The 27,705-nt window shown below is 41.4% G+C and overlaps 1 protein-coding gene and 1 long non-coding RNA gene across 2 annotated transcripts; one reads left to right on the top strand and one right to left on the bottom strand.

The window, feature by feature from the left end:
• Positions 1-204: 204 nt before the first annotated feature.
• LOC118782595 lies at positions 205-14,471 on the bottom strand. Its single transcript, XR_005005164.1, has 3 exons — positions 14,333-14,471; positions 13,799-14,042; positions 205-402 (listed from the first exon to the last, which is right to left on the bottom strand). It is a non-coding gene; the product is annotated as an uncharacterized LOC118782595 (long non-coding RNA).
• A 172-nt stretch (positions 14,472-14,643) lies between these two features.
• On the top strand, positions 14,644-23,904 carry lhx1a (LIM homeobox 1a). The gene is made up of 5 exons (XM_036536877.1): positions 14,644-15,562; positions 17,563-17,786; positions 18,344-18,621; positions 20,852-21,017; positions 22,826-23,904. The coding sequence occupies exons 1-5, from the start codon at positions 15,393-15,395 to the stop codon at positions 23,203-23,205; spliced, it is 1,218 nt and encodes a 405-aa protein (XP_036392770.1). The 5' UTR covers positions 14,644-15,392; the 3' UTR covers positions 23,206-23,904.
• The last annotated feature ends 3,801 nt before the right edge of the window (positions 23,905-27,705 follow it).

The following is a 27,705-nucleotide window of genomic DNA, read 5'->3' as shown; positions in this document are numbered from 1 at the left end:
AGTTTTACTCATGTTTCCTCTTATAAATCATTTTGTTCTTGTTGTAATAAACATCAGAGATATCATTATACAGTGTTGAAGAACCCATGTGGAAAAATGTGTGACCCAGAGCATCCAAATTAAAAATGTATTTTTTTCCTTTATTGAAATGCCCATAACATACAGCACCAGCTGGTGATCGATGGATGTAACAGCAAGCACTTACAAAACTTAGGGACGCAATGGATTTCCAAGCCTCCAAAAATACCACCCATGCCTGTGTCACATGTGAGAGTTTCTTTGGCCGAGAGATCAGTGGGTAATCTCCTCTTGCAGGAAACAGCGGGTTGCAGGTGTAATCTGGGCTCAGCCTGGGGACGTCTGTTTGACCGGGTTGTGTTGATCCTCGTATCTCAACTCCACCTGGAGAATGTTGCAAACAGAGAGAGAGCAGCAGTCAGGATCAATGAGTGGTTATTTATTTCATTTGTGCGAGTGCTGTTGCACCCTCCTTCTGTTAGTGCAGTGCTGAAGACATGCAACGCATAGAAGCTAAAAAAAGATGTGCCCATTAAAACAGGACGCATTCTGCCGTGGCAGAGGACAGCAAAGCCAAATGCCATCCCATTGTTTTTTCCTGGCTCTCCCTTTGTCTCCCCTGCCAGAGATTAGAGCCGTGAGCGGGGGGACTGTCATTGTCGCCGTGTAGAGCCTGCTGCCTCGCCTCATGTTTTCATAGTTTCAGGATTAAGGAAAGTGAACTCTCACCTGTTCTCTCTGCTGCCTGGCAGAGATAAAAGTTTCTCTCTCTTTCCCCTCCCCCCCACACTTTCGAATTACACAGGGAAGCGAGCCGATAACACTGTCGTAATCAGCCCTTACACAAAGGATTGGGCCCGGGTGACTAACGTGTTCTTTCACAGATCTGTCACGCCAAGGGGACTGAGCAGCACACCTGTAAGGCCACTGAGGGCCACTTCATTATCTCGAGAACATACCCGGTGTAAAAAAAGAAAAAGACAGAAAGAAAGCTATAGAAAACAGCGGTGTCAGGGTCCCACCGTGCTCAGCATCAGGTGACTGACGTCTCTGCTGCGTGGCATCGCGCCATTGCCTGTGAATTGTTTCTTTCTGAATGCGGCTGTGAGCACTGGGGAAGGGGGTGTGGTGCAGTGGTTAAAGGGACAGTCCACTGCTTGATTCGGATCCTGCCAGCTACAGGATGTCTGGGGTTGAGGGAGTGGAGTTGGTGTAGAAGTGAGTTTGATTGATATCATGGAGAGGAAAGAGGAGGGATGCAGGGGCAAGTTGAGCAGGCCAATAGAAAGACCCAGTGAGGCCAGCGGAGAGTATACTCACTGCTGGAGAGAGGATATGAAATTGCCGGATTTGCATCGGTTCTAAGGATGATAGGGGGAATTGCCACACAGCCGTAGAAACAGTGGTGTCCCTCCTTTACTCACTCCCTCCCTCATTGAGAGGGTGGCTCCCCTAGTGTAACAGCAGTACCTCTGTTTTACCAGTTGATGGCGAAAAGCCACTCAGAAGGGGAGTTATCAGTGCTGACCAGTGGCTGTTATTGCCTTGTTTTTACTGTTTTTTTCCTCCTAAAGCAAAGCAAGAGCTGTACATCTCATATCATTTATTCCATCACTTAGCAGGAATCAACTGGGAAAAATATATTCATAGAAATTTTTTGTCATGAGTCTGATTAGGAGCTTTCTCTTTCTTTCTTCTTTCCTTCCTATGTTTTTTCACTCTTTTACCCTCCTTTCATATCACATGACAGCTCCAGGAATGGGGGGGGAAAAGGTGCATCCTAAGGATCTGAAGGAATCTTGTGTCTTCACAGTTCAATGATTCCAATAATCCCATTTCAAATACAGTCGTTCTATGGCAGGATTTAAATGACATTATATAGAAATTACATTTTGCATCAGAAGCGTCTCTAACCTGATCCGATCTCTAGTTAATTATACCACACACCACCCTCCACCCGCACTCCACCACACACACCGGAACGAAAGCTTGCATGCAAGGTCCATCAGACTTCTAACTCATTCTGCTTGTTACAAGTGGCATACTCTCCTCTCTGTGCTGCACATCTCTTGGAGTGGAGTTGCCAGGGAGCTGCAGTATATTCATGGTAATGTTACCCCAGTGAACGAGCCAGGCTTTGATTCATGGGGACCAGCAGCGTCTCCGTAACGCAAAGGAAGAGGCGGACCTGTCCCACCATCTATCTGCCACAGATACGCCGTTATCTCTGTGCGGGGGGAGCGGAGAAGACTCATTTACAAACAGATACGCGCACGGATATAGGAGTAGCCAGAGCAGACGCCGCTAATGGATGCAGGGAGCCGTGGTTCCCAGGTCATCACACATTACCAGGGCCGCGTGGTCACACCATGGAAATCTGATAAGATGCACTTATGATGCTGCCAATCATATCTAATGTCACACCTTTTGTCTTCCAGTGAAAATGCAGAACAGAATTCAGTATTTACCAGAGAGCTAGGTTTCGCGGTGCAGGGTGTTAATCAGTCCCCTCCTGCACCCTTAAACTGACTGCGCTTCAGAGGGGTGGGGGAAGATTAAATGGATGTGTTATTAATAATAATATGTGTGTGTGTGTCTGTGTGTGTCTCTGTGTGTGTGTGTGTGTGTGTGTGTGTGTGTGTGTGTATGTGTATCTGTGTCTGTTTGTGTGTGTGGTTGGGTTTGTTTGTGTCATGTACAGATTTGCATATATTTTGATAAACAAATCAGATGATTAAGAGAAGAATGCATTTTCATCAATTAAATACATATTTTTTATTTTGATGAGATAATACACATACACTTCCATTAAATACAGTGCAGAGTGTTCTTAGTCATGGAGAAGTCTGTAAAGTCCATAGATTAAGCTTACAAATATACTCAGGCTTTTTGTCTTCACTTTAGCACTTCCCTGTGTATATTTCTGTGACCAGGAAACTTGTATAAATGTAACAAAACATGCTAAAATTCCTGCTGCAGGTAACGTAGATAGTGAGTGTCATCGCTTTAAAACCAGCCACATTTACACTCCTCCTCTTTAGCCGTGTGTGTGGTGCTTTAGCATCATGGGTTCCAGGGAAACGTTACTTCAACTCTACTAAATACTTGTATATGGATGGGCTGACAATAACATCTCTCTTGACTCTTGACTCTTGACTTTAGTGTGACCTTAAGTGGCAGTTTGCACTTGCAGTTAACCAACATACGGCTCAGGAGCTACTGAACAGCAGACAGAGTGCTGTCACCGCTTGCCCATTAGCCATTGGTCTATAAATAAATGAGACAGATGCCATATTTGTGGCTTTGCTCTTTAGTTTAGGGTAAAGCAAGAAATGTTGATGTTTGTGCTTTAAATAATCCTGTTTTGCAGAAAACACAACACGTATATACCAATGAAATATACTTATTGTATGGGGGATCTGATGTATGGCAAAGGAGATGACTTTCTAGCCATTGCACTTTATAGATAAACTTGTCTTCATCTGCTTGACAGGATCTCAGCTACTTTTCAGGGTGAAGGTACCATTGCTGATGAGAATGGTCTAACAAACCATGATCCCACACCAGTTAGCTGCAGAAAAGCTCACCTCAGCTGCCCTGCAGGTAAGGCAGTGTCTGTGGAAACAGGGCCAGAGGCTTGGGGAGGCATGTTTTCAGCAGCCAGATTGAGACCAGCTGGGTCCACGTCCAATGTCCAAGGCCATCTGTACCCAGCAGGCCCCAGTGGGGTCAAAAGCAGGTGCCAGTCCTCGAACCTGACCTACGAGCCTGCCAGCATGGTTATTTACAGCCCCCCCCCCCCCCCCCCCCCCCCCCCCCATCTCCCCCACTACTCAAAGGTGTGAAGGCTCCAGTGGCACGCCTCACTGAAGATGGATCAGGCACTTCCCTCCCGCAACACAGAGGGGTCACAACCTCTTCACCTTTTCAACTCATCTCCAGGTATGGCAGCGCTCCTAATACTCCCCAGCCTCCCCACCATCCCCCCACCCAAGCCCCCTGCAGCTCCTAGCTGATGGCCTGTTCAGCCAAACCCACAAAGGGAGGGACCCTCCGAGCAGCGCAACTGTGTTTTCTGAGACCATCCAAAGGGAAAACAATTTGTGTTCCCTCCTGCTGTTTCAGCAGCTCCTAGGTTACCATGATGGTGATGTTCCATTCCAGTCCACCGAACGAAACCCTTTCTACAGCTGGTATGCCATGCGGCAAAAGAACTGAAGAACACTTTTGAGTTTGGTTTAACATAGTAGTCAGGCCTAACCATTAGGCTAGTGAAGTCCCATTGTTGAGGTACACTTTCCCTTCTCTCCTCTGCTCTGGCAGTCCTAGCTCTGGCCGTGGTGTTCATTTCGAAAGGCCCTGAGTGAAACAAAGGCCATTTCTCTCCAACGCAGCAACCTCCTTCCCTGGGTCTGTATTCTCCCTATCATATTCTTCGTTTAATAAATCCCTCTTTAAACTTTGAATACTTTAATTTGCAAAGTCGAATTGAAACTTTGACACTGCATTGGAGCATGCCATTATGCGAAACATAACCGAATCATAACCGGCACGGCGTTATCATTATGTGTCAGTCTTCCTGAGCCCCTGGGATCAGGGTCGGAGATGCGATGGGCTACTTTGCATCGCGTTGTATTAGAACAAGGAGGAGCTGTGCATGACTGCAATCCAGTTTGCTGGATTTTCCTCCTCCTTGTCGAAATGCGGTAAGCACATGCAGAGCTGTTTAGGTGTTTAAAAAGTAGGACTCTGTCTCTAATTCATTGCCAAAGTCAATGCTTGAGTCTGAGCTAAAAGGCTGAGCTAGAATCAGCCGTGGCGTGTAGCCGCGGAAATGAATAGTCTGTCTCGTCTTAAATCACAAGTGGAGTTTGAATCATAGAAGCTGCAGTAGTTTCTACCAACGCTGATAATCCTTTCCCTGGAATAAATTGTCCTATTAAAATAAAATGTAGCCTATATACATTTAATAAATTGAAAACGCTTGTTTGAATCTGCGGTAATTTGGAAGGAATCCCAAGCACGTCGCGAGGCTTGCGCGAAATAAGATTATTTGCTGTGTATTATAATGTATGCGCTGGTTTTATACGACCAAACAGTGTCACTGAACCGCCAATGAAATGTGTGCTTATTTATATGCAGTTATTCAGGTATGCGGAAGATTCCAATTACTTCTTTAGACTTCTATTTAACATGGGGGAAATATGGTGGGGAGGCTCTGTGTTTTTGAGCAGCAATTGTAAATCTCTTTAACTCGTTCTCTGCTGCCTGACGGAAGCCTAGGCAGCCTGCTCAATGCTGACGGCTGGAGCAACGGCATACATCAAAGTCGGAAGACGAACATTCAAACATTTAGCGCTGTCACAGCCGTTCGGTTGGACAGGAAGGATTTCATTTTTTCTTTTCCTACAATGAACCCGTTTCAATTAATAATTTCTTACGTTTAGCATTTTAATGGCCTTTTTAATAGCCTTATCTCTTTGTATTGCGTCGTCGGTATCTGCCCGTTGGCAAATGCACTTTGAAGGGAATTGCCGACGGGTCCGCGCGCGCGTGCGAGCGAGCATGAGCGTGTGTGCGCGCGTGTCTCTCTTTTAAAAGACCGAACGTATATGTCCCTAAGCGCTCAAACCCCAGCCCAATTCCCTCTGCTCCTAAATCCCAGCCGTGCTCCCCTCCGCGCGTCCGCTGACGTGCAGCATGCCGGAGCGACCGCGTTTTGCCTATGCATTAGCCATCCATTCTGGCTGCCTGACACCTCTCCAACATAAAACCGTGAGACAGGAGTAAAATATCTCTCTCCGGGCGAAAATAAAGCTTTGTCTCCCTCCTGATCTATAGGATATAAAATAAAGCCGTGGCTTAGATGGCGGCTTTACCTTATGCAAGGGTTGCTTTTTGCTCACAAAAGGCAATGAAAACGAATATAACTGGATTGTCTGTATGTGTCTCTCCCACCTCAGTTCAATTTACTCCTATTTCTTCGAAGAAGTTTGTTAGAAAAGCCTTAGTCATATTATTAGTGGCTATGACAAATTCTTTTCACGTTTTTTGTTTTCTGCATGTTTATTTAATAGAGGTTATCACGACTAACAATACCATATTTTAACCCGACACAGCCTCTGTAAACCACTGGAAAACTGGTATTAGGCCTAAATATGTGTCTATATTTTACGTAAGTTTTTTTTTTTTTTTCATTCAAATAACGTTTATCCTGACGCATAGCCACTAAAACATAGCGTGTATTTCAGCCGTGCCGTGTTCCTATCTTTAAAGCGTTTTTTTCGTGGATGAGACCCACTGTGTATTGGTGTGGAACAGCGATTATTTGGTTTCCTTTGCTTTGTGTTATCCCAACAACGATTGACAACACTCTGGATCCATTTGCAGAGCACAATCCTCAAAAATCTTTGTCTCAATCTTTTTTTAATCTTAATCAAGTAATTATTTATGAGGTATTAAAGTCTAAGTCGACGTTAAAGAGTAGTATTAGTATACTTAGTATTAGTAAAATACATGTGTAATACTGGTTATTTGTATTCCTGTCCAGTAACCAGTTTAGTTTCATCCACAACAACGTGCGCTCTGATTTCAGAATTATGTTTGTAGAATTTAAGTGAGGGGAAAATTCAACCTCAGACTGCTCGTTCTGTGCTTTATATATTCTATCTAATTTAAGCCAAATCAAACGGTATTCTAATTTCACCAACTGAGAATACCGTTTTATTCGGCTTAAATTAGATAGAATATATGAAGAACAGAACGAACAGTCTGGGTCTTACTCATAACGACCAGATTCAATCAATGCTGCATTTTTTTCCGTCTCTTTATTTTCCGTCACTTCCTGCTTAGATCATTAACCGCGTTGTCTGCCCACTGCGTTGTGCGTGCATTTGTTTCCGTATTATTTAATGCGCAAAATAAATCACACGCAGGCCAAAGGGAAGCTCGACGTTTGCCGCTCCTCGTCCCGCCTTTTTAATCATGATCGGGACGTTGGTATCAGTGGCGGACAGAGCTGCGCTTGCTCGTGGGATTTAAGGGCAGAAATCTGCTCCCGTGTAGCCGCTATCTGCTAGTTTCAGCCTCGCAGCCTCATCCCCTGAGCATTGCACACTTCGCGATAATATCTCAAAGGGAGTGGTTATCACCAGACATTATATTATAATCATTAGTGATCCTAGCCCTTTCACCCGTACTGCAGAATAAGCGAGGGGAACCATTAATCTAAACTAGAGCAACTGTTCGCAGTGACTAAACCTGGGCCTTGTCTGGCCCGACAGGGAATAATAATTTAATATTATAATAATAATTTCCCATTTCTGCAAGTGAGAAGTAATGGGGAAACGGTCTCTCCAGAGGCGGTGTTTTTAGAGGAAAAGAAAACCGATTCGTTTTTGTGTGTTCGCTCATATTCTTCTTTAATAGTTTAAGTATTTATTTTGTGTGAAGGGAATATGCCTATACATTAAAAGCAGACGCCGTCGGGAATTTCAAAAATTGCCATTTTTGTCGTAGGCTAGTACCTTGAGCTTTGAATGTAATAAGAAAATGGTTGCTGGTGAGGCTTGCGAGTGATGTTTGCATATGTGACATTGCCCTAAATATGGATTCATAAATCGAATTCTACATTATAACAAACATATTTCTAGACGTCTTATGTTTTTTTTCCTGAAGATAACGAATTTTGTGGTAATGCATTCTGTTTGTAAATGTGCCTTCCGGTTGGAGAGGGTGGTTAAGGTATTTTCCATGCTAATAAAGGCCTCGTGCGGGCTTTAATAGGCTATTAAACACAAAAAGTTGTATTTTAATAAGTTCTGAGAGTATAGAATGCGAGGCCAAGCGCGCGTTAGTGTCTGAGTTTGATTATCGGTTTTAGAAGAGAAGTAACAGCTGTTCCAGTGACGGGGCGGCGAGAGGAGATCTATAACTTCCATCGAATTTCTCTAGCCAGTCTGCTACAGAGTCGGAAAGTCAGGAAAATGTTTTTGTTGAGTTTGTCGTCAATATCCAATGAAGCCTTCGGCAAATGTGCGTCTAACCAATATATTCAGAACGCTGAAATTAGATATTTAACTTTGAAAGGTTAAACTTTTGTGGCTGTTGCGGGGTTCCACGTAGTGGATTGCAGTGCCATGGACAACATGGAGACGGCAATAGAGGCAGGGGATTACCGCCACTGTGTAATGTGTGATATTGCTCCGGTACTGCCTCAGTCTGGTCTCAGCCCTAATCAGTTTTGGCACGCTGTGGTCTTGGGCTGAGCGCGCCCCTTCACCTCAGGGGTACACAGCAACAGCACCGCTACGATCGGCCGCTCTGATTGACAGTGCGTCCCTCTCGCTCCCGCCTCCCACTTGTCCACGCTAAGAAAATAAAGACTTTTTTTTGAGAATGCGACCCAAATCGCGTGCTTGATAGACGCCTTGCCTCAAATTTAAAACGTGCCCCTCTGTCCTTCAGCCCTTTCATTCAGAAGCACGTGGATAGTCTATAAATATGACAGTTGAGCTGCGTGGTGACAACGATGGGCGACGCTTTTAGTTTTATGGAGTAGCTGTCACTGCTGCATCCCCACAGGCAGTCTTTCCACATCAAAAATGCAGTCCCATATCGATAATACACAATTTACCAGATTAGGTTTATTCGTGCAAAATATGAAGAGGTTTTATTTTGAATGCTGTTTCTGAATATCATTTTCTTTATAATTCCCTTTTTGTGTTGCACGTGATTACCGAGAGTATTTGAAAAACGGAAGGAAACATTCCATGTTGTGTTTAACGTCTGTTATTAACCACATATGTAGTGCTATTGTTCTCAGATAATATCTGAAAATACCGTTTTCGTTCAATGGTTTCAGTATGAATTTTATACACTTTTTATTATCTATATAAAAATTTAAGTTTTTGTTTCATTCTGGGAACATTTGCCGTATAGAACAAGAGTATTTGCTTTGGAATTGAAATGTCTTGTTATTTCACAGAGGACATAAGCGGACGGTGGCAATGATTTGCCAAAATATTGAGTAAATTCAATCACAATAATTGTCAAGGAACTAACCTAGTTTGATTTACATCACGTGTTTTAACGTTACAAGATTTGCCTTCCTCTTTGTGAAGTCTGAAAGATGAGATATTGCAATAAATAAACATTTAATTTTAGGCGCAATAGAAGTTGAGGTATTTTCCGCATACAGCTAAAATTGATGTGTCCCGCCTTGGATCATTATGTTTCACTTAAAATTAATTGATACATTTTCAGGAAATTTGGTTTTCTTTCAATATTATTTATATAACTGCCTAAGTAAGCTTGAACAGCTGTCAATAATTAATAGTTTTAATTTGATAAGGCTTCATTCAATTCCTATTAAAATAAATAAAGAGGAAATGAAATCTACAAAGCCTACAATTAAAGTCTACATATACTCTTTATCCGTGTACAGTCAGTAATCAAATAGGAATCGTTTATTCGATTCATAAATTGATTCATAAATTACGATCATTAACAATCTCCCAGAGATAGAGGGGATCTCGAGCCGCAGAAAGTGAAGCCCTCGGCTGCAGGCCTCGCGCTTTCAGGGCTCGCGGCGGTCCCCGTGCGCTTAGCTGATCAAAGCTGGAGTCGAGGGTGACATTTCTCAGTTTATTACCGGACTCACGGCGTGTATGCACGGCCCGAGATCACAAACTACTCTACGCTGTCAAAACATCAGGCAATAAAGCGTAGTGAGAAAGGTCAGGTAATAATGCGTAGTCAGATATTTTGTATGTGGAAAGACATTGTTAGACAAGTTCCACCTCTCAATATTTTAATAAAATGACCGTCGAAATACTTTTCAGCACGTTGAAACTGGTTAGAGTTCTGGCGATTATTCTGAATCAAAAGAAAAATTAGACGTGTTGTTCTATTTGATTTAATTGACATTCTGTCATTGTATAGCGAGGGCCTACATTTTGTCAAAACGCTATCAATACTTGTGGTATTTTAGCACATATTTTACTTGAATTTGACATTTGCTGTGACTTGTTTGTAGGCTAATGGAGTTACTCAAGTCCGCGTATTATATAGGTAACTACGACAGCCACTCTGCTGGATTCTCTCTACGCAATGTATACTAGCGCTGCCTGCAGAGTGCAGTGTTCATTTAATGTTTCTTTGTAAACGCGACTGTCCGTAGGTCGGTCAACTGCTATAATAATGCACATTGAAGCTAAACTTTTTTTTTTTTTTGTAAAAATCACATATGATTAGAACTTATTGCGTTCGTTAAATGAGCCTCAAATAACACGAGAATTTTCAGTTACACTGGCAAAAACACCTTGATTTTTTCCACACATCGAATTCATAAACGCAGCTTGTTACATTAACATTGCCTTCACATGGAGAGCACTGTATAAAGAACGTTTGTGATTTTATGCTTTTAAAAAAATGAGTCTACTCAAATAAATGAAATTATTTCATGCGGTTCTCGGCCTCGTGATTAACCTTCTTGCATGTTTGCGCTCCAAGGGTAAATCCTCTGAACTTGAACTTCCGTCGACCGGGGCAAGTGGACGCTGTTCCAGCAGATTTAAGGCGGCAAGTCAACCTCCGCTGTTTCGTGTCTGTGAAGTTGAGGGTAGTAAAGAGAGACCCGCGGGGGGACTGGGGTGGGGGTGGGGGGTCATCCAAAAAAGAACAAGACAGGTTACAATAAACGGTTCGTGGAAAGTATGCAAATAATGGAAATAAAGCGAAAGCGTGAGTGAGTAGGGGTTGCAAGTAATAATATGTTCCCAAATGTCGTCACAGATAGGAAGCAAGTGATTTTGAATGTGTGTTGGCCGATACAGAGATTCACACATAATGACCTTTTCAGCGGCGAAATTACTTACATCCCCTTAAGCTATTAAAATATCACCACAGGCCAGGCGATGTCTGTACGGAAAAGGAAGAGGTCTGATTACAGGAGAACATTCAGCTGACGCGCTGTTTTATCGCTTGGTTTCTTGCGGTAGTGCATTTTTCAATCGATAGCTCCCTCTAGCCTTGCCCGTTCTCACGACTCTGAATTCCTGAGGAATTATTAAACTGAAGGCGTCATTGATGGGAGGGTGATTTTTGTGATTGTCTACTATAAGAATAAAATGTTTAAAATGAGAAATATTCACTGTTGCACTGTTGCAATATGCATTTAAATTAGCACCGAAATCTCGGCATGTGCTAAGACAGACATCTTCTTCAGTATATTGGAGGGACGATTCAAACGAAGCGTATTGACATAAACTTTCAAGCGTATCCCAGCGTATTAATGACAGGGTTGCGTTTTTGTTTCGTTCAGAGCACTTTTCGTTATTAAATAGATAAACAAATCGTACTCTATTATATCTAGGAGCACTTCGTTTTATTCACCCGTCTTGTTTAAATTGTGTTTTTTAAAGATATATATATATATATATATATATATATATATATATATATATATATATATATATATATATATATATATATATATATATATATATATATATATATCTTTAAATATATATATATATATATATTAGTCCTCAACTCAACTCAACTCAGCCATAATTGTCTCTTAACGCCAGTGCTGATATTTGTCTCCGTCTCTATTGGGATAATCCATCAGTATACATTAAGGCATCTTTTGAGTCTACAGACAAACATAATCGAAGGCCACCTCTGGCAACGTATAAGGAGTAGTCGAGTCGGAGACAAAAAAAAATAGGTGACTGCACCTCTCCAGTGCAGGATTAATACAGTGATCCAACAGTAGCAATCGTAGTAACATTAGTAGTCGCAGGAGGCGTACTAATAGAAGTCGTATTTTAATAGACTATTCCTACTGTCTACGAAAGAAACGTGGCAAAAACAAACTCATGGCACATGTAATGCCAACGTGATTGAGAACTTTATTTAGACTGACTAAAGTCCTGTGAAGCACTTTTAAAAAGTCATTTATATACTAGTATCTGCCTCCCGCGCGACTGATTATGTTTAAATTACTCTCAAGGTGTCATGGGGGGCAACGTATTGTCGCCTAACTGTCAAAAGTCTCCTTTTCCCAAATCCTTCTGTTCTTGTTCCTCTCTGATCCCGTTTTCGCCCTGAGACGTCGGTGGAAACATGACCAGATGCTCAGCAGATGAATTAAAGGGCAGTCACACGCACACTTTACAAACAGACACGCAGGCACATAAGAGGTTGAGGGAGAGGGTGGTGGGGAGGGGAGAGGGTTTGCTTGACAAAAACAGAGAAAGGGATGCGGGAGAGCGAGATGTTGTGTGTTCATCTCTTATCTGTTATGCTTCTCTGAAAAACACATGTCATCTAAGGGTCCTGCAGTCAAAGGAAACGTTCCCCAGGCGCTCTCCGGCAGCTGTCACCGCGTTGCACCGTGGAGACAGTCGCAGCCCTGCCTGGCCCCACCGCTCTGCTTTACATGAGTAGTAACCCATATGGACGAGGAACTGCACAGTACTGATTCCAGATTTCAACTGGAACTTTTGCACAATATGTGCCAGCAGAATACAAATAAATGAGGGGTTGGCGAAATTTGTGGCGCATCGGTGTCCGCACGTGCGTGTGTCGGTGTTTTGGGAGCCCCCACCAGTAAGAGAATATTAGGAAAATGGTTACTGATGATGGTTGAAGTGAAGATGTGCAGCCACAGGCACACAGGCCCGTGGAGAAACTGTGGTCCTCGCTCACAGTCACCCAGTGCCGGTTCGGAAGCAGATGTGTTTGCTGTAGCGCCACCCCTCACCCTTACCCGCCCACACGCCGACAAACCACCCAAGCAAGGTTGCTTTGTCAACACTGTCTCTTGTGCTGTTCAAAAATAATATTTCAGTAACGGCTGCGTAATAAAAGAGCATTATTTTATTTAGAATTGTAAGAACGGTTAGTGTCGCTGTCATTTGTATTAAGCGTGCTGAATCCGACAAAACATGAACACCTTTAAAAGGCAACCTTTTCACCCCAATCCTACCTATCCTGAAGTCTGTATTTCGGAGAAACCTATGACAAGTACTTTACACATACATCCTCGAAATCGCGCGTGTTGACAGATACAGAATAGCTACAGAATTTAGATCTTAGCTAGATTCTAATTCTAGAATGAATTACATGTGAAGGTATTCTATGAAAAATGAGAATTTCGACTTTATTTTATGCCATCTGCATGGACAGATTCTCTTATTCTTTATGAAGATAAATAATACGAAATAATACAAAATACAAAATAATATTTTGTTTAAGTTTCTTGTTTCTGTGTGAAATTTTATACAAATTCATGAGTATTTTTGAAACGTGTAAGGTCAGCCCGTTCAATGTTTATTGGTGAATTTCAGATGAATGAATTTAACAGTCTTCATTTAACACCCGAAGGTGTCGGAACCGTCAGCAGGTGTCAGGGTGATTTAGCGACCTGTAAACTTTAGTGCCTCTTCGTCTTTCACGTCCCCCTTGTCCGACAAAAGACCAAAGGACGACACAGTCCTGCTAAGGAACTGGCTGCCTTAATGCGTGGATTGAGAGAGCGAAGTGATAATAGTACTTATGGCACTTCACAGGGAATTTTAACCAAGCCATTGTGAACCACTGATTTAATTAATACTTTTTAGATCTAATACGTACAACGAACGTTAGAGGCTCATTCAGCTGGACTAAGAACAACAAAATAGTAAATAAAGAATTCTGTAAAAGATGACCTGAATCATTTCCCCTCATAAGATTGTGTAGAAAAAGTTTGGGTAAATTTAAATATGCTGCTTACCTCTCAATGCGCTCCCCTGAAAGGTGACCTTCGATTCCGGCAATAATTCCCAGGTTGTTTTTCAGTTTTCAATTCTATCATTGCATGTGTCTTTGTCATTAGATTTTCAGTTAGTTGTGTGTTACTGAGGTTAATATTTGCAAAGTTTTTCATCTCTGGCCACGAGACTCAGCCAGCAGCTGTGGGTGTCACTGTTTCCTTGCGTCTTTTTTTTACCCAAAGTCTGTAGATCGCCAACAGGACCCTGAAATTCGAAGAACAGCGAATTCTTGGCTCCATTTTCCTTAATTCACTCTCACCATTTGCCTTAGACTTCGTTCCTGTCTTTCAAATTAAATGCATTGCATTTAATACAGTTGAAGTGATTTCCACCCAGTAAAGGACACGCCGGCCCTTTGCATAAAAACGGCATTGAAACATTATCGGATTCTATTGCAGTCATAATTAAAAGACCTGCAGGCCTGCGGATTAAATGTAGTCAAAACTAAAACCACCTTTCACTCTGGTAAGAAAGGTAAAATACGTTATATCTACCTCGTCTTATGAATCTGGATGTCCATACAGAGTTCCGTTGCCACGTTTGTTGTATGTTACAGTTTTACCTCGCTCCATAATTTAGCTTTACCTACCATATTAACTAACGTGACAGTTTCTGAGATTTTTGACAATTGGTTTGCTCTGTTCCCTATAAATAGTACAGAGTGCACCGGTAGAGCTTGGAGGGGATATCTAACGGTTACTTGGACTGCAAGGCGCTGATTGGCTTCGGCCTGGCCTGACGTCACGAAGCAGTGAATAAGGCTGGCTCGTGCGCTTTCAGGAACATGCAGAATACTGAAGGCTGAACGAGGAGCGTCAATCCCGCACAGAGATGACACGCGCGCTCTCACCACATTAGCACCGTACACTACACCGAGGACAACCACACAACCGCGGGGGGAAAGCACATACCTGTTAGTTCAATTGTTGGGGTGTGTTTGTTGTTTCTCTGCTAGTATTCACCAGTGGACAAACGGACCTGTGGAAGTGCATTATTATGTTTGTAGGCACGGTTGGTTTGCTGTGTATCCGTGCTGCCCACAAATAATCTTCAGCATTTATTGTTATCGCTAGTGCTCCTCCTTATCGCACGGGGGGGCGTGATCGTCGCCTGTGGTGCTTTAAGTATAGCCAGTATTTTGTACATTTTTTTTTTTCATGTGCATTCGGTTTATTTATTTGCCTGTTCATTTGATGGATGGAAGAGGAACCTGAAGATTGAACTTAAAGTCTTGCAAGGCTGTGGTGCTACCTCATACCTGAGAACTCATCCTCCTGATATTTCACCGGCTTCACCTGGATTTTGGACCGTGCGGATCTGTTTTTTACTCACTTGGAGGGAGAGAGAGAAAGAGGGAGGGTGGGAGACCAAGAGGAGAGGCGCCGTTATTTGAATCTCCTTTTAACAAATCGACACACGGCCCTCCAGGCGGACAAGGAACCAAAACCCTTTTAGTCCTCTTTTCCTTTTTAAATATAGAGCATCAAAGAGTCAAACGAAAAACCTCATCTTACAGAACGCCACGGTAGAATAGTGGGAGCGAATCCAAAGACCATGGTCCACTGTGCCGGGTGCGAGCGGCCTATTTTGGACAGATTTCTTCTCAATGTTTTGGACAGAGCGTGGCACGTCAAGTGCGTGCAGTGTTGCGAGTGTAAATGTAATTTAACAGAGAAATGCTTTTCTCGTGAGGGAAAACTATACTGCAAAAACGACTTTTTTAGGTAAGCACAAAAATGGGAGCATGTTGCTTTCTCTGTGGCAAATGTTGAATTTATGTGTGTGTGTGCGTGTGTGTGTGTGTGTGTGGTTCCTCATGCAAGTTCTTTACAGATGCTTTTAAATGCCAGGATCATCACGACAAATATAAAACTATATTATTTGATGATTATAACTATAACTTTGATGTAATCACAGTGGATAACATCAATATTATATCATTACATGTTTTGCCATTTACTAAGTGACATAGGCCGATGCATGTTGCGTGTAGTGCAGTGAATGCGCGTACTTCAATTTATCAATTTAGCTTTCACTAGCAAGGGCATATTGAATAACCCGTGATTGTTTTAGTTCAGGGAATAACTGTACCAGTGTGCAAGACATCTGTTTTAGGTGAAAGCAATCTGTTTGTGATTTCGTTTGCCCATTGCCTAAAACAACAGTATTAGATTATCTTGTTTAAATGTCAGGGTTATTTCAAATTTAGGTCTTTTTAAATATTGAAAGGTGCACTATACGGGTAATATTACCACTCGCTGTCACTTGTGTGGAATTCCACTTCGGGCCTACGTTAGACATTGATATAAAGTATTGATATAAAGCTTACTTCGTGTAATTATAGTATTAATAATACATAGTTCAGTAATTCCGAAATTATGCTATATGGTGCGGACATTTCTACACGAACATTTTAAGATCATTTGATGATAGTGATATTTTTAATATTTAAAATAATATTTTCGGGAGGATTTTTTTATTTTTGTATTAAATTTTCTGAACGCAACATAATCGTCATTTTTGTGTCTCGAAATATCGTTCAACAAATCTCGAGCAGCGAATATGTTTGTCGAGGGATTTTCAAGCCCTACACACGAAAAAAGTCACCTCATTTGATGGAAAACGGGGTTTTGAAGGGACGTATTTAAACGCTGATTAGGTTACAGAGTAATTAAATGATTGTTTATTTGTATTGTTATGTTAAGCAAAGAGCGGATACATTAAACGACTGTGTACTCGTCTTTGGTGAGGGTTTGAAGGAAATCGCACTTTGTTTACATCGCTTGCCGGGGAGGGGAGCCGCGGGGCTCTGCTCTCTGCCAGGGTTCCAGTGGGAAGTGCAACCTGGCACAGTGGCACGCGGTCTTCTCAGCCCCGCGTGTTTGCTGCGGTTCGAGTGAAGACGTGATAAGTGGATTTGAATAGTAAACTGGTTTTGAAAAGGAGGACCCGCTGACAACGCAATCACAGACTTACAGTCAACACACATTTGTACACAGATTGAATACACACTATTTACATATGTTCCTTGTTATATTTAACACTAATATGACTATCCAAGTGAATTGTATTGTTGTAACAGCCGTTATAGTTTTTGATGATGAGTGAAAGTATTATCACAGATTCAATGACAAAATCTTAAATTTCTTTCTTTTTTGTTATAATCGGTATATAGTATTTTTTCAAATCACCAATTATTTTAGAAGGACAAGGACGATGCATTATGCTGTGTTTCTTTCGCTTATAATATATTACACAATAACCATTTCGCAAAACGTCGCTTAGCGGGAGCAATGAGAAAGTGATCGATTCCTCGATTTCAAATACAATCATATAAATTGCTGAAAAGGTAGTTGCCATATATGTTTTTATTTTATAGTTGTTTTCTCACTGTATATTTTTAGGAAATCAGTAGAGCTGATTTTTCCCTTTCAGCAAACGTCAAATTTTGGATAGGTGGTAATGACTGTGTTATTTTCTATCAACCGAAATGTTCATATTTTTTGCTTAAACAAAGCACGCTTGAATGCAAGAATGTTTGGCCTAGACGGTAGTGTCGCAGGTCCTGAATTCTTTAGTTCTGAAGGCTAACACTAGTATTTCCATATGGTCGCAATTAATAATTCATCTAATGTTTTTTTCAGATTTTTAGGAATAGACCATATTCAATCTTCTTGTACAATCCGCGTTCGCTCATGGCTACTATCTGTCGTTCCTTTCACAGGCGGTTTGGAACAAAGTGCGCAGGTTGTGCTCAGGGGATCTCGCCGAATGACCTGGTTCGGAGGGCGAGGAGCAAAGTGTTTCACCTGAACTGTTTCACGTGCATGATGTGTAACAAACAGCTCTCCACCGGGGAGGAGCTCTACATCATCGACGAAAACAAATTCGTCTGTAAAGAAGATTACCTGAGCAGCAACACCGCGAAAGAAACCAACCTACTCTCAGGTAGCGGCGCCAGTGGCTGCGGGCGTGGAAACTCTGCATTATTCGGAATGCATTGCCTCCGTTTTCATCCTACCCTCTTCTCCCACAGTGTCAGAATTGCTAGGGACTTCACGTAATAATATTAAAAGGAGGAAGTAGGTTTTCCACAAAAATGCATTTGTCAAGATAAAGCAATTATTCCCACATGTATATATTTTTGGTGTTGTTGCGGTGCTACTAATACTATTATTATTATTATTATTATTATTATTATTATACGATGTTTATTCAGTTTTTTTCAGGAACGACTGAAACAATATAACATATTAAGAAGTTAATGAAACGTTGTACACTGACGCGAGTTAGTGTGCTGTGTTTTGTCCATGAGGTGCCTATATTTCTGTGCATTTGGTAAGACTGTTGTCGCCCACTGTTGATTTGTAGCCTGTTCGATGACAGAGTATTAGAGAAATTGTGAATGTTGTCATTTTTATCATATTGCTTTGTCTCTGATATTGTATGTGAGGTATTATGATTTTATTTATTTCAATTTTATTTCTAATTCTATGTTTTAACAGTTACAGCGTGCAGTGACCCAAGCCTATCTCCAGATTCTCAAGACCAGTTACAAGACGACGTAAAGGACTCAGAAATTGCGAATCTATCGGACAAAGAAACGGGTAACAATGAGAATGACGACCAGAACCTCGGCGGAAAACGACGCGGACCGCGAACCACCATCAAAGCCAAACAACTGGAAACGCTGAAAGCTGCGTTTGCTGCGACCCCGAAACCCACGCGACACATCAGGGAGCAGCTCGCGCAGGAGACGGGGCTCAACATGCGAGTAATTCAGGTAAACGAAAACTGAGATTTCTATCTAATTTTGAAAAAAATATCTGACTCTAAATTGAATACAAAAATCGCAATAAGGAAGCCCGTGGATTTTCATGTTTTCTAGTACTTGTGTTGTATCCCGAAATCTGGTAGTTCAATCTTTTTTATACAATAGGCGGTTGTGTCTTATGGCAATGTAAAATATAGGCTAACACCCTTTCATTTTGTGCAAGGACCTTGAATCTTAATTACATAGTTGTCAACAGGTAAAATAAATCTGACAGAATAGCAAAATATTTTTTAATTACGTAAGCAGAGTTATAATCCTTTTCGCGTTTAACTTTTTACATTGAAACCAACACTGCATACGTGATTATCCTCTAATTCTCTTATCTGGCCTCTGTGTTTTATTTTTGGTTGTAGAAACGTAATGTATTCAATTGAAAAGTCATAGATGTGGTTCACATTGCCTTTTATTTTCAAAGAAGAGTTTTGAGGCCATTTTTGATAATTGGCTGAAATGAGAGAAAGACATGCCAACTGGCGTGAGACTGGCGCGAACGCCGGGAGTCTTGGCAACCCAGCAGCATCACGTTTTGCCACCACATTTAAACATGCTGTGCGCGTGCCTAGCCCAGTGGAAACACGGAAATCTGTCACAAGACACCTCAGAATGCTGTTTCAGGCAGATGATTAGTATCAATAAAATATTTTGTATTATTATAATTATTATTATTATTATAATTATTATTATTATTATAACAAAACAATAATAATAATAAGTTTATAAGATGCATAGAAAATGATTGAAAATGAAATTATGTTTTCATTTACTGGCGGGAGCAAAACATTAACGTAATGATGGCAGTGGCTTGTATTCTTATTTCAGACAAAAATAGGGGATTTGGGAAGACTGCTGGTATTTCTGTGAGGCCGCTGTATTTTGAAAAGGTGACCGACGTAATGAGCCGACATCAGAAGAAAATGTCCAACTGAAGTGGACTATAATGGAGAGAAAGAAACTTCATTTACTGGAACTGAGACGTGTTTACAAATGCAACCTCAAGCCGCTGTAATGAATGAGTGGTGTGTGGAACGTGGTAATGTATTAATAAGATATGGAACGGAAGATCAAGTGAGAAAACGGTTTGCGAATTTAATAGAGTGGCGAGGTTAGATATTTAAGAGCGCCAGGGTAAAGTATAATTAGTTGAAGGAATTCAAGGGTGGATATATAGATTACGAAATAATAACCTCCCAGAGCCGGTTAATATATCGGTAACAACCCTCCTATTAAGTATTAATTGTAGATTTTAAGTCCCTGCTGTAGCCCCTACAGTCGGGGTAAATGGAGGGTTAAAAGATCATTAAAGTGAGGGTAGATCTGAGAGGCTAGGAGTGACGATAATTAGGAGTAATCTTGTCATGGCAATACGAATTCACTCAATCACATCAGCTCATCCCAGCCGGGACACCCAGCGTTGTGCGCAATATGCAGCGTTCGCGGGTCGCAGCTAAGGGTACTTTCATAGCCAGCTTCTAACCAGTTTCCACATTATTATTATTATCATTATTATTATTATTATTATTATTATTATTATTATTATTATTATTATTATTATTATTATGTCGTACATTGCTGTACATTGAGATACCATCATGTTTTCAACATTTTTGCAAAAGTAATTTGAATTGCGTAACCTTTTGCTTTGTTTGATGCATTTGCACGTTTAAGGTCATGTTCATTGTTTTAAAGTGATTATATTTGCCGGGTTGGGATGATATCCCTATGCCTATCCCTGGCTTCAGTGTAGTGGTTTGTGATTATACTTTATACATCGGCAGCATACGTTGCCTTAAAAATCTGTAAACAGAATGAAGAAAAACTGACTGAAGAAATGACAATGCTGTTGTCTTAGTGTGATTCAGGTGTGACCCGCGTACATAGGACATGACATTGCCATCGCAAACAGGCCCAGTACAATGTTAACCTCAAGTGCTAAAGAGCTGAAAACTGGTTTAAGGGTTATTTAACAGTCATATTATGTCCTGAAATCGAATTTTGTGGGGTCTCATATGCTGACAGTAAATAAACACTCAATTCTTAGCTGTACTGACCGATGTCAGAATTGTGGGTTGGCGTAGAAAGTAGCCGAATAATGTTACAGCTTGCGTCGGTTGTATTTTTTTCCAGAAGAAATGTTCACCTTTTATATTTACTGCCGGTGATTTGCCGTTACGTTGCGCAGGTATGGTTCCAGAACCGGAGGTCCAAAGAGCGGCGCATGAAGCAGTTAAGCGCCTTGGGCGCGAGGAGGCACGCGTTCTTCCGGAGCCCGAGGAGAATTAGAACATTGGTGGATCGGCTCGAACCCGGAGAGCTCATACCAAACGGGCCTTTCTCCTATTATGGAGGTGGGTGTGTGCGGATTCCGCAGGGTTTATCTTTTTCGCATGCCAGTACGAAATGTTGAATAATCTTACATGTGTTTGTCAAGCGCTACCCCATTTGTCAAGCCTGCCCTGTGACGCCTTTGAAGACAATCGGCGTTTATCTGATGAACACTGACATTTAAAGGGAAATGACAGGTTGCCATCGTTTTATTGTGATAAATTTTATATGATTATTGCAATGTATTACTTCTGTTAACGAAATGCAGACGACGCTTTCGTCCATTTTACCAGGTGCTGGATTTATGTAGCCTACGGTAGATGTGCAGTATAGACAGATTTCATAAGTACGTTTAGTGAATGAAAGATGAACTCATTGTCTCAAAACCCCATCGAGTTGTAGCATAATTAAGGGTAACTTCTTTTGCCGTGTCCATTCATTTTCACTTCAACGGTTTTCGTTCGCGTAATGTATTGAGTAAATTGAGTTTTAAATTAATCCTTGCATTCACCCTTAATACACCGATGCCTCGGAACGGAGGGATATTTTTCGCTCGTCTTTATAAGTATAGTTTCAGAGAAAGTCTAGTATGATCAAGATGCAGCACAGATTCAGTGTGACCGCGTACTAGCCGACCTAATACTTTATCGAAGTAAGTGTTGGAATAAACAACACATGCTTTCTGTGAATTCTTCAGGCTGCTTAAAGTTAAGGTGAAAGCGCATCACAGTTAAACTGAATCTGGACCCTACTGGTTAATAGCAAATAAGAACTGTTGAAGCGAACGATTCATTAATATAAATCTAAAATCACTGTTATAGAATAATAACAGCACTACAACTACTAATAATAATATGAAGAGATGTATCTGAATGTTTTTTTGCTGAGTGTATTTCAGGCATGTGACAGCTCTGATTGTGTTTAAGTTCGGTGCCCTCAGTGGAGAACAATAGCAAATAGCTAACTTACAGAGTCCTGAGGTCTCCACTCACCTCAGGAAAAGCCTGTAATTTCCTGCCCGGAACACCTCCGTTAATATTCAACCAGACAGTCTCATTCACAGCGGCCAGCTAGAGGGCTTTCCCCTGCCCCGAAGCCTCTCGTAGAAAACCTTTCGTTTTTCGACCATGCTCTGTGACACGGGGCACCGAGCGCGAAAATCGTACACCTCAGCTTTGAGACGGCTTGCGTCCCGTCATAAAACTTGATTTTGGTTTCGGGGGTAACTTTCAGCCTTAGCTATTTTAAAATGTGGAAACGTCTTTGACGATCATATGGAGTATGAGGATATGATCATGTGAAATACATGAAACGGTTTTAAAAATCGGTCATCACTAAAAGTGACTTCACATTGAGGGATGGTGGCGATGAACACCAAGATGCTGATGTGTTATGCAAATTGTTAAAAGATATCTTCCCTGTAAAATTCACTTTGCGTGACATTTTACGGTACATCTTGCGATTTATTGATCACTTCGGGCAGCGTTATCAACCAGAACAGTGCGTTCTTCGGCTTTCAGTCTTCATGTTGTGCAGGTGCCTTATCTGAGCCTTATTCAGCTGAAATAATAGAAGTATCTGAAAGCAAAATCACTGGTTCGTCCTAATTAATTAATTACTTGCCAAAGCTGTACTGCCACCCACGTTGTGATTTTGATTCAACTGTAACGTGTACTGTGGCTAATGCAATACAGAAATGCCGTTACCCCTTCCAAAACCGGCCCCTAGACTTCAGGGTATAGATTCAATGAATAGTTAAAAAAGAGAGATTTTTCATTACAAATGCTTCCTTTCCATCACACCCCAACACTTTGTGTTTGTTTATCTGCAGATTATCAAGGAGACTATTACGGTCCTGGGGGCAACTATGACTTCTTCCCCCAGGGACCCCCATCCTCTCAGGCCCAGACCCCCGTTGACCTCCCCTTCGTGCCCTCCTCTGGCCCCACGGGCACCCCGCTGGGGGGCATGGAGCACCCCCTCCCAGGCCACCACCCGTCCAGTGACGTGCAGCGTTTCTCTGACATCATGTCCCACCACCCAGGGGACTCCCCCAGCCCGGAGCCCGGCGTGCCAGGACCCCTGCACAGCATCTCCTCAGAGGTGTTCGGCCCCAGCACCCCGTTTACCTCACTGTCCCTCAATGGTAGCGGATACAACAACCACCTCTCGCACCCCCCCTCAGAAATGAACGAGGCCACTGTATGGTAGCTCCAGGAAGGGACAAAGCAAATGGACAAACCATAAGATGCGCATTCTGGAATGGCAGGAAAGGTGTTGGGGTGCTTGAGGCGGAGGGGCTAAGAACAGACACTCTGGGACGCTGGTCACTTTATGTCATTCACATTTGTTTATTTATTGTTTTTTTTGTTTTGTTTTGTTTTGTTTTTTCTGCACCATTTGGGGCAAGACAGAAAGGTCTTGGAGAAATCAGCCGCAACCACAGACAGCTCATTTGTGAACTTTTACCTTGATATTGTGTTGTTGTTTGGTTATTTCCTTTTTTTCCCCAAATCAGAATGAGAATCAATCCGCAGGAAAGAGGGTTCAGCCACTCCCCTCCTGTGGGGTGAGCCCCAGGACTCTGAGGTTCATGATGAGAGGTGCCTCCAACCGGGGAAGAACCTCCATTTTGAAAACAACTGATTTTTTTGGAACACACAAACATCACTTACTACTGTCAAAGACTGAATGGCTCTATATAAAAAAAAACCCCAAGACAGTTGTTTTTCACATTGGCCTGCGATGCTGGCTCCAGGAAAGTAGGAATGAATCAGAGTCACAATTTATGGCGCTCAACACGTCCCTCATATTTATTTGAAGGCTCCTCAGACCTCTTTGCCTCTTAAGGCTCTGCCATAGTGACACTTAAACACTTTCCACATTTTACAGTTTTTTTTTTTTCAGAAGGCCAGGAAAAATCTTTTTTTTCTTTTCTATCTGGACTTTTTGTTTCCTATATTTTCCAAGAGTTCCACCAAATCCCAAGAACCTTCAAAAGGCAAATGTTAAAAAATAAGTTATATGGATTGTTAAACCCTTTATTTAATGGAAAAGAACTTGAAGCGTTACTGTAAGAAGTCTACCTTCTAAAAATCTTGTAATAAGGGTCTGAAAGGGACTCAGAACAGTCAACTGTTTACGTAATATTTAATTCAGGAGCTAAGGTAACAACCATCTTTTTGAACCTCTCGAACCAGATGGAAAAAAAATGTTCCGAGCAACCAACCAAACTTTTGTATTAATTTTATTTATATTGTATGAAGAAAAAACAAGTTTGCTGGGGTTGTGGTTCACTGTGCTAGTTTGTACAAGATGTTGTTTACAAAAAATATGAAAATAAAAAAAATACAAGTAAGTAGACAGTTGCCAAATAAAAATATAGCACAAATACTGTAAAAGTGCTTTGCACCATTCACAGCAGAACGTGTTGAAACAAAGTGTAAGTGTTTAAAAAAAAATACAAGAAGTATTTACTTCTTAATTTTTTTAGTCTGCTGAAAATAATACATTCATAAAATTGTTAATATAACATACTTAGACCAACAGGTTTTATTTTTGTGTCTTTAAAGGAAAATCCAAACTATTACAATTGATGGTCGAATATGCAGTCCGTCGCTGCTAATTTCTTTAAATATCAGTCCCCTCATGGTATGTCTTTTATTGTTCTAATAAACCTAAGCTTATGTGACCTCCAGTGCATATTAGACCATTCACTGTATAAATACAACATGTTGAAAAATTTGTGAGTTTTTAATAAAATTAGAAAATATAAAAGTTGAATGGAAGGCTTTTATTGGTGAGGTTAGTCCACAATTTACATTTTTTTAGAATATGTGATGGTCTTTACATTATGAATAAGGCTAATGGATTATACAGTTAAGCAAACAATTATGGTCCTCAACAATAAATTAACCTCAGGTCCCTGAATACCTCACCACTATTTCCGTAGATTTTTTTCTTCAGGAAAAAATAGCCATAGTCTAACGCCCCTGCACAGAGAGGTACATTTATGTCAGGATCTCATTCCTGAATAGTATTTCACTTGCTTATCACTGAAAGGCATTTAAAGAAATGGTGTATTTGATTATGTCATATGATTGCAGGATCTTCTCCAAGGCACCATTAAAATAAATAGTCAAAACTGTCAAACAAAGTTTAAAAAAGAAAGCCTAACAATTACAAAAACTTGCTCTCTCATCCACTGTTTTGGGGTTTGCAACAAAAGATGTACATTAGCCTTTGTGTTCGGATAACAGTGTGGACTGAGGTATGTTGGAACGGAACCTTTGATTTTGTGCATGATTATCGAGGGGTTTGATGACAGCACGCTGCTGTGATTTAGATCACAGGGAAATATGGCTGATGCACCCCCATCTCTCCAGCGGAGATGAAGAACACAGCTAGTACAAGGGAAATTTACTTTATCATCCCTGGGGAAAAAATAGTGTGTATTTTTTGCTCTCGTGTGAACATTTTAAAATGTATTCCCAGGTTTCTAAATGTTTTTTTTTTCCTGCTTGAAACACAGTGTTTTTCTTGGTGGAGGAATGTTGAGCAGTTTGGGCCTGGTGCTGTGAGACACTACCACCTGTCCTAGTAGTACAAGCTGAGTGGCCCTTCTGGGCCCCTGAGAGCTGCAGCCCAGCTGGGGGAGAGTGGTCTGGAGAGGCTGATGTAAGCCAGGCATCCAAGGGATATTTTCCCCCCACACAGGGACAAGCCACAGGTCTCTTTTCTGATGACTTCGCCCAATAGGAGAGTGCTCTGTACTGTGCTCACCCTCACCTCAACATGTTGCAGGCACATACAAAATCACGCATGCAACACACACACACACACACACACACACACACACACACACATACAAACACATAAGCAAACAAACACACAGAGAAAGACAAATACCTCCATCTGTTCCGTCTATTTCAATTTATTAGATGTTCAAAGAGCAGAAGAATATGTAATATTGATTTGCTTTTCTAAAGAAGTATAAAATTATTCATAGGTGCAGTGCAGAGCAATGAGGGCATCAGGGTGTGAAAGCTTCTATCTCATTGCACTGTGTGGTTCAGCTGGGACAAGCCCAGCAGTGCCTGCGCTGCACCCAGCACATAATCCCCCCATGAATTAATCATGGTGCTGAGAGTTAAACAGGCCTCGGGCTGCCTGGGGGACACTGGGGTGGGGGCGGGCTCCCCTGAGCCTGGGGCTTAGCCCAGCCGCTGGCTGCCTTCCACCGTGACCCAGGAGGGCACCGCTCTTTACATTTAAATTCACATTGATCGGCTATCGAGTATTGGTCCACGCTGACCTTGTAGACACGTTAAATATAAATGCGCTTCAAAGGGCACCGAACGATTTCAAATTATATTTTAAATCTCACCAGGAGGAACTGGGAATGAGTCCGAACCCAACGAGTCGCCAACGCGTTGCTCTGGAAATAAATGAATAAATAAAAATAATAAAATGACTTGAAGTAATATATTGGAGTTCCTGGATCACTATGACACTTCGGAACAGTGACAATACTCTTTGAAAGACTACAAAGATTTTTAAAGGAGATATTCTATATTTGTAGCAATATTTTAGCTGTTTTTGGCAATACAGTTCAAATCGAAATTTGCTGTCTTGAGTAAAGTACAATCAAACCAAAAACAGACACGTGCTTTTTTGTTAAAGTGTTTCTCCAAAAACAAACATGACAATTAACTTAAAATGAGCAAATACATTATTGAAACACGTTGGGTTAGTGCACATATTTTTAATCCAATATCCAGTATGCGCGTAACATTCATTACTGCAAAGACGTGGGACTGCACCGGTGCTCTTTGATGACATAATGGTAGACTCACTTTGCCAAATTGATGGCACGCCAGGGCGCAAACAGCTGGCATAAACGGTGGTGTCCGCTTTACTGCAGCTGGAGGATAGCTTTACCAAATTGGAACTACGTCCCTCCTTGTGTGTAGTTAATTGTTGCTGTTTTTTTAATAGAATTACATGGTCATGTTAATGACGACTGTGACCACTTGAAACGACTGAGGGTTTCGTGCTTATAAATAAAAAATTGGAAAGCTCTACAGAATATCAAATAGCATAATTATAAATAGTGACATTCTGTTTAGTTACAAAAAGTGTTCAGTGGAATAAGAGTTGTGCGCATATATAAGGGGGGTTCTGGACTGCGGTTTCGCCGTAACCTTAAATGAAACCTCAGTGTTTGCGGTTAGAGAGACTGATCGTAACGACTGGGCGGACCTCCGTACTCATGGTTTCAACGGACGTCAATGAATATTAACATATAAAAGCATTTTGTGTGACGTACAGAAATCAGATGTTGTGGTATTTTATTTTATTTTATTTTATCGTTCCTAATTTTAAGGAGGACTGGTTCGGCAAATAATTGGATAAGAATGACCTCTTCAATTAATTATCTCATAAAGAAACTAAGCACTGGAAAAACAAGTCGCTCGAAAGGCCGCTCATGGGCCGGCAAAGGGGAGAAAAGACCGTTCAATATGCAAAATGGAAAGTGCAGGTAGAACCCGTGTGAGCGCGTCAGTGTAAGTACCTCGCTGTACCAGGTGACAAATGTTAGTAAGTGGCTTTCTTAAGCTTTTTACACTTTTGCATTAACGCCTAGAAATAACATCTCAAACAAACTATTTGTTATAAATGTGACATTTTTTTCTTTTTGGTTACTTAAAC

This window comes from Megalops cyprinoides, chromosome 9, assembly GCF_013368585.1.
Source record: "Megalops cyprinoides isolate fMegCyp1 chromosome 9, fMegCyp1.pri, whole genome shotgun sequence".
In the NCBI taxonomy this organism is placed as follows: Eukaryota; Metazoa; Chordata; class Actinopteri; order Elopiformes; family Megalopidae; genus Megalops; species Megalops cyprinoides.
The sequence above is the reverse complement of the archived record's forward strand: the minus strand, read 5'-3'. Positions and strand labels throughout refer to the sequence as shown.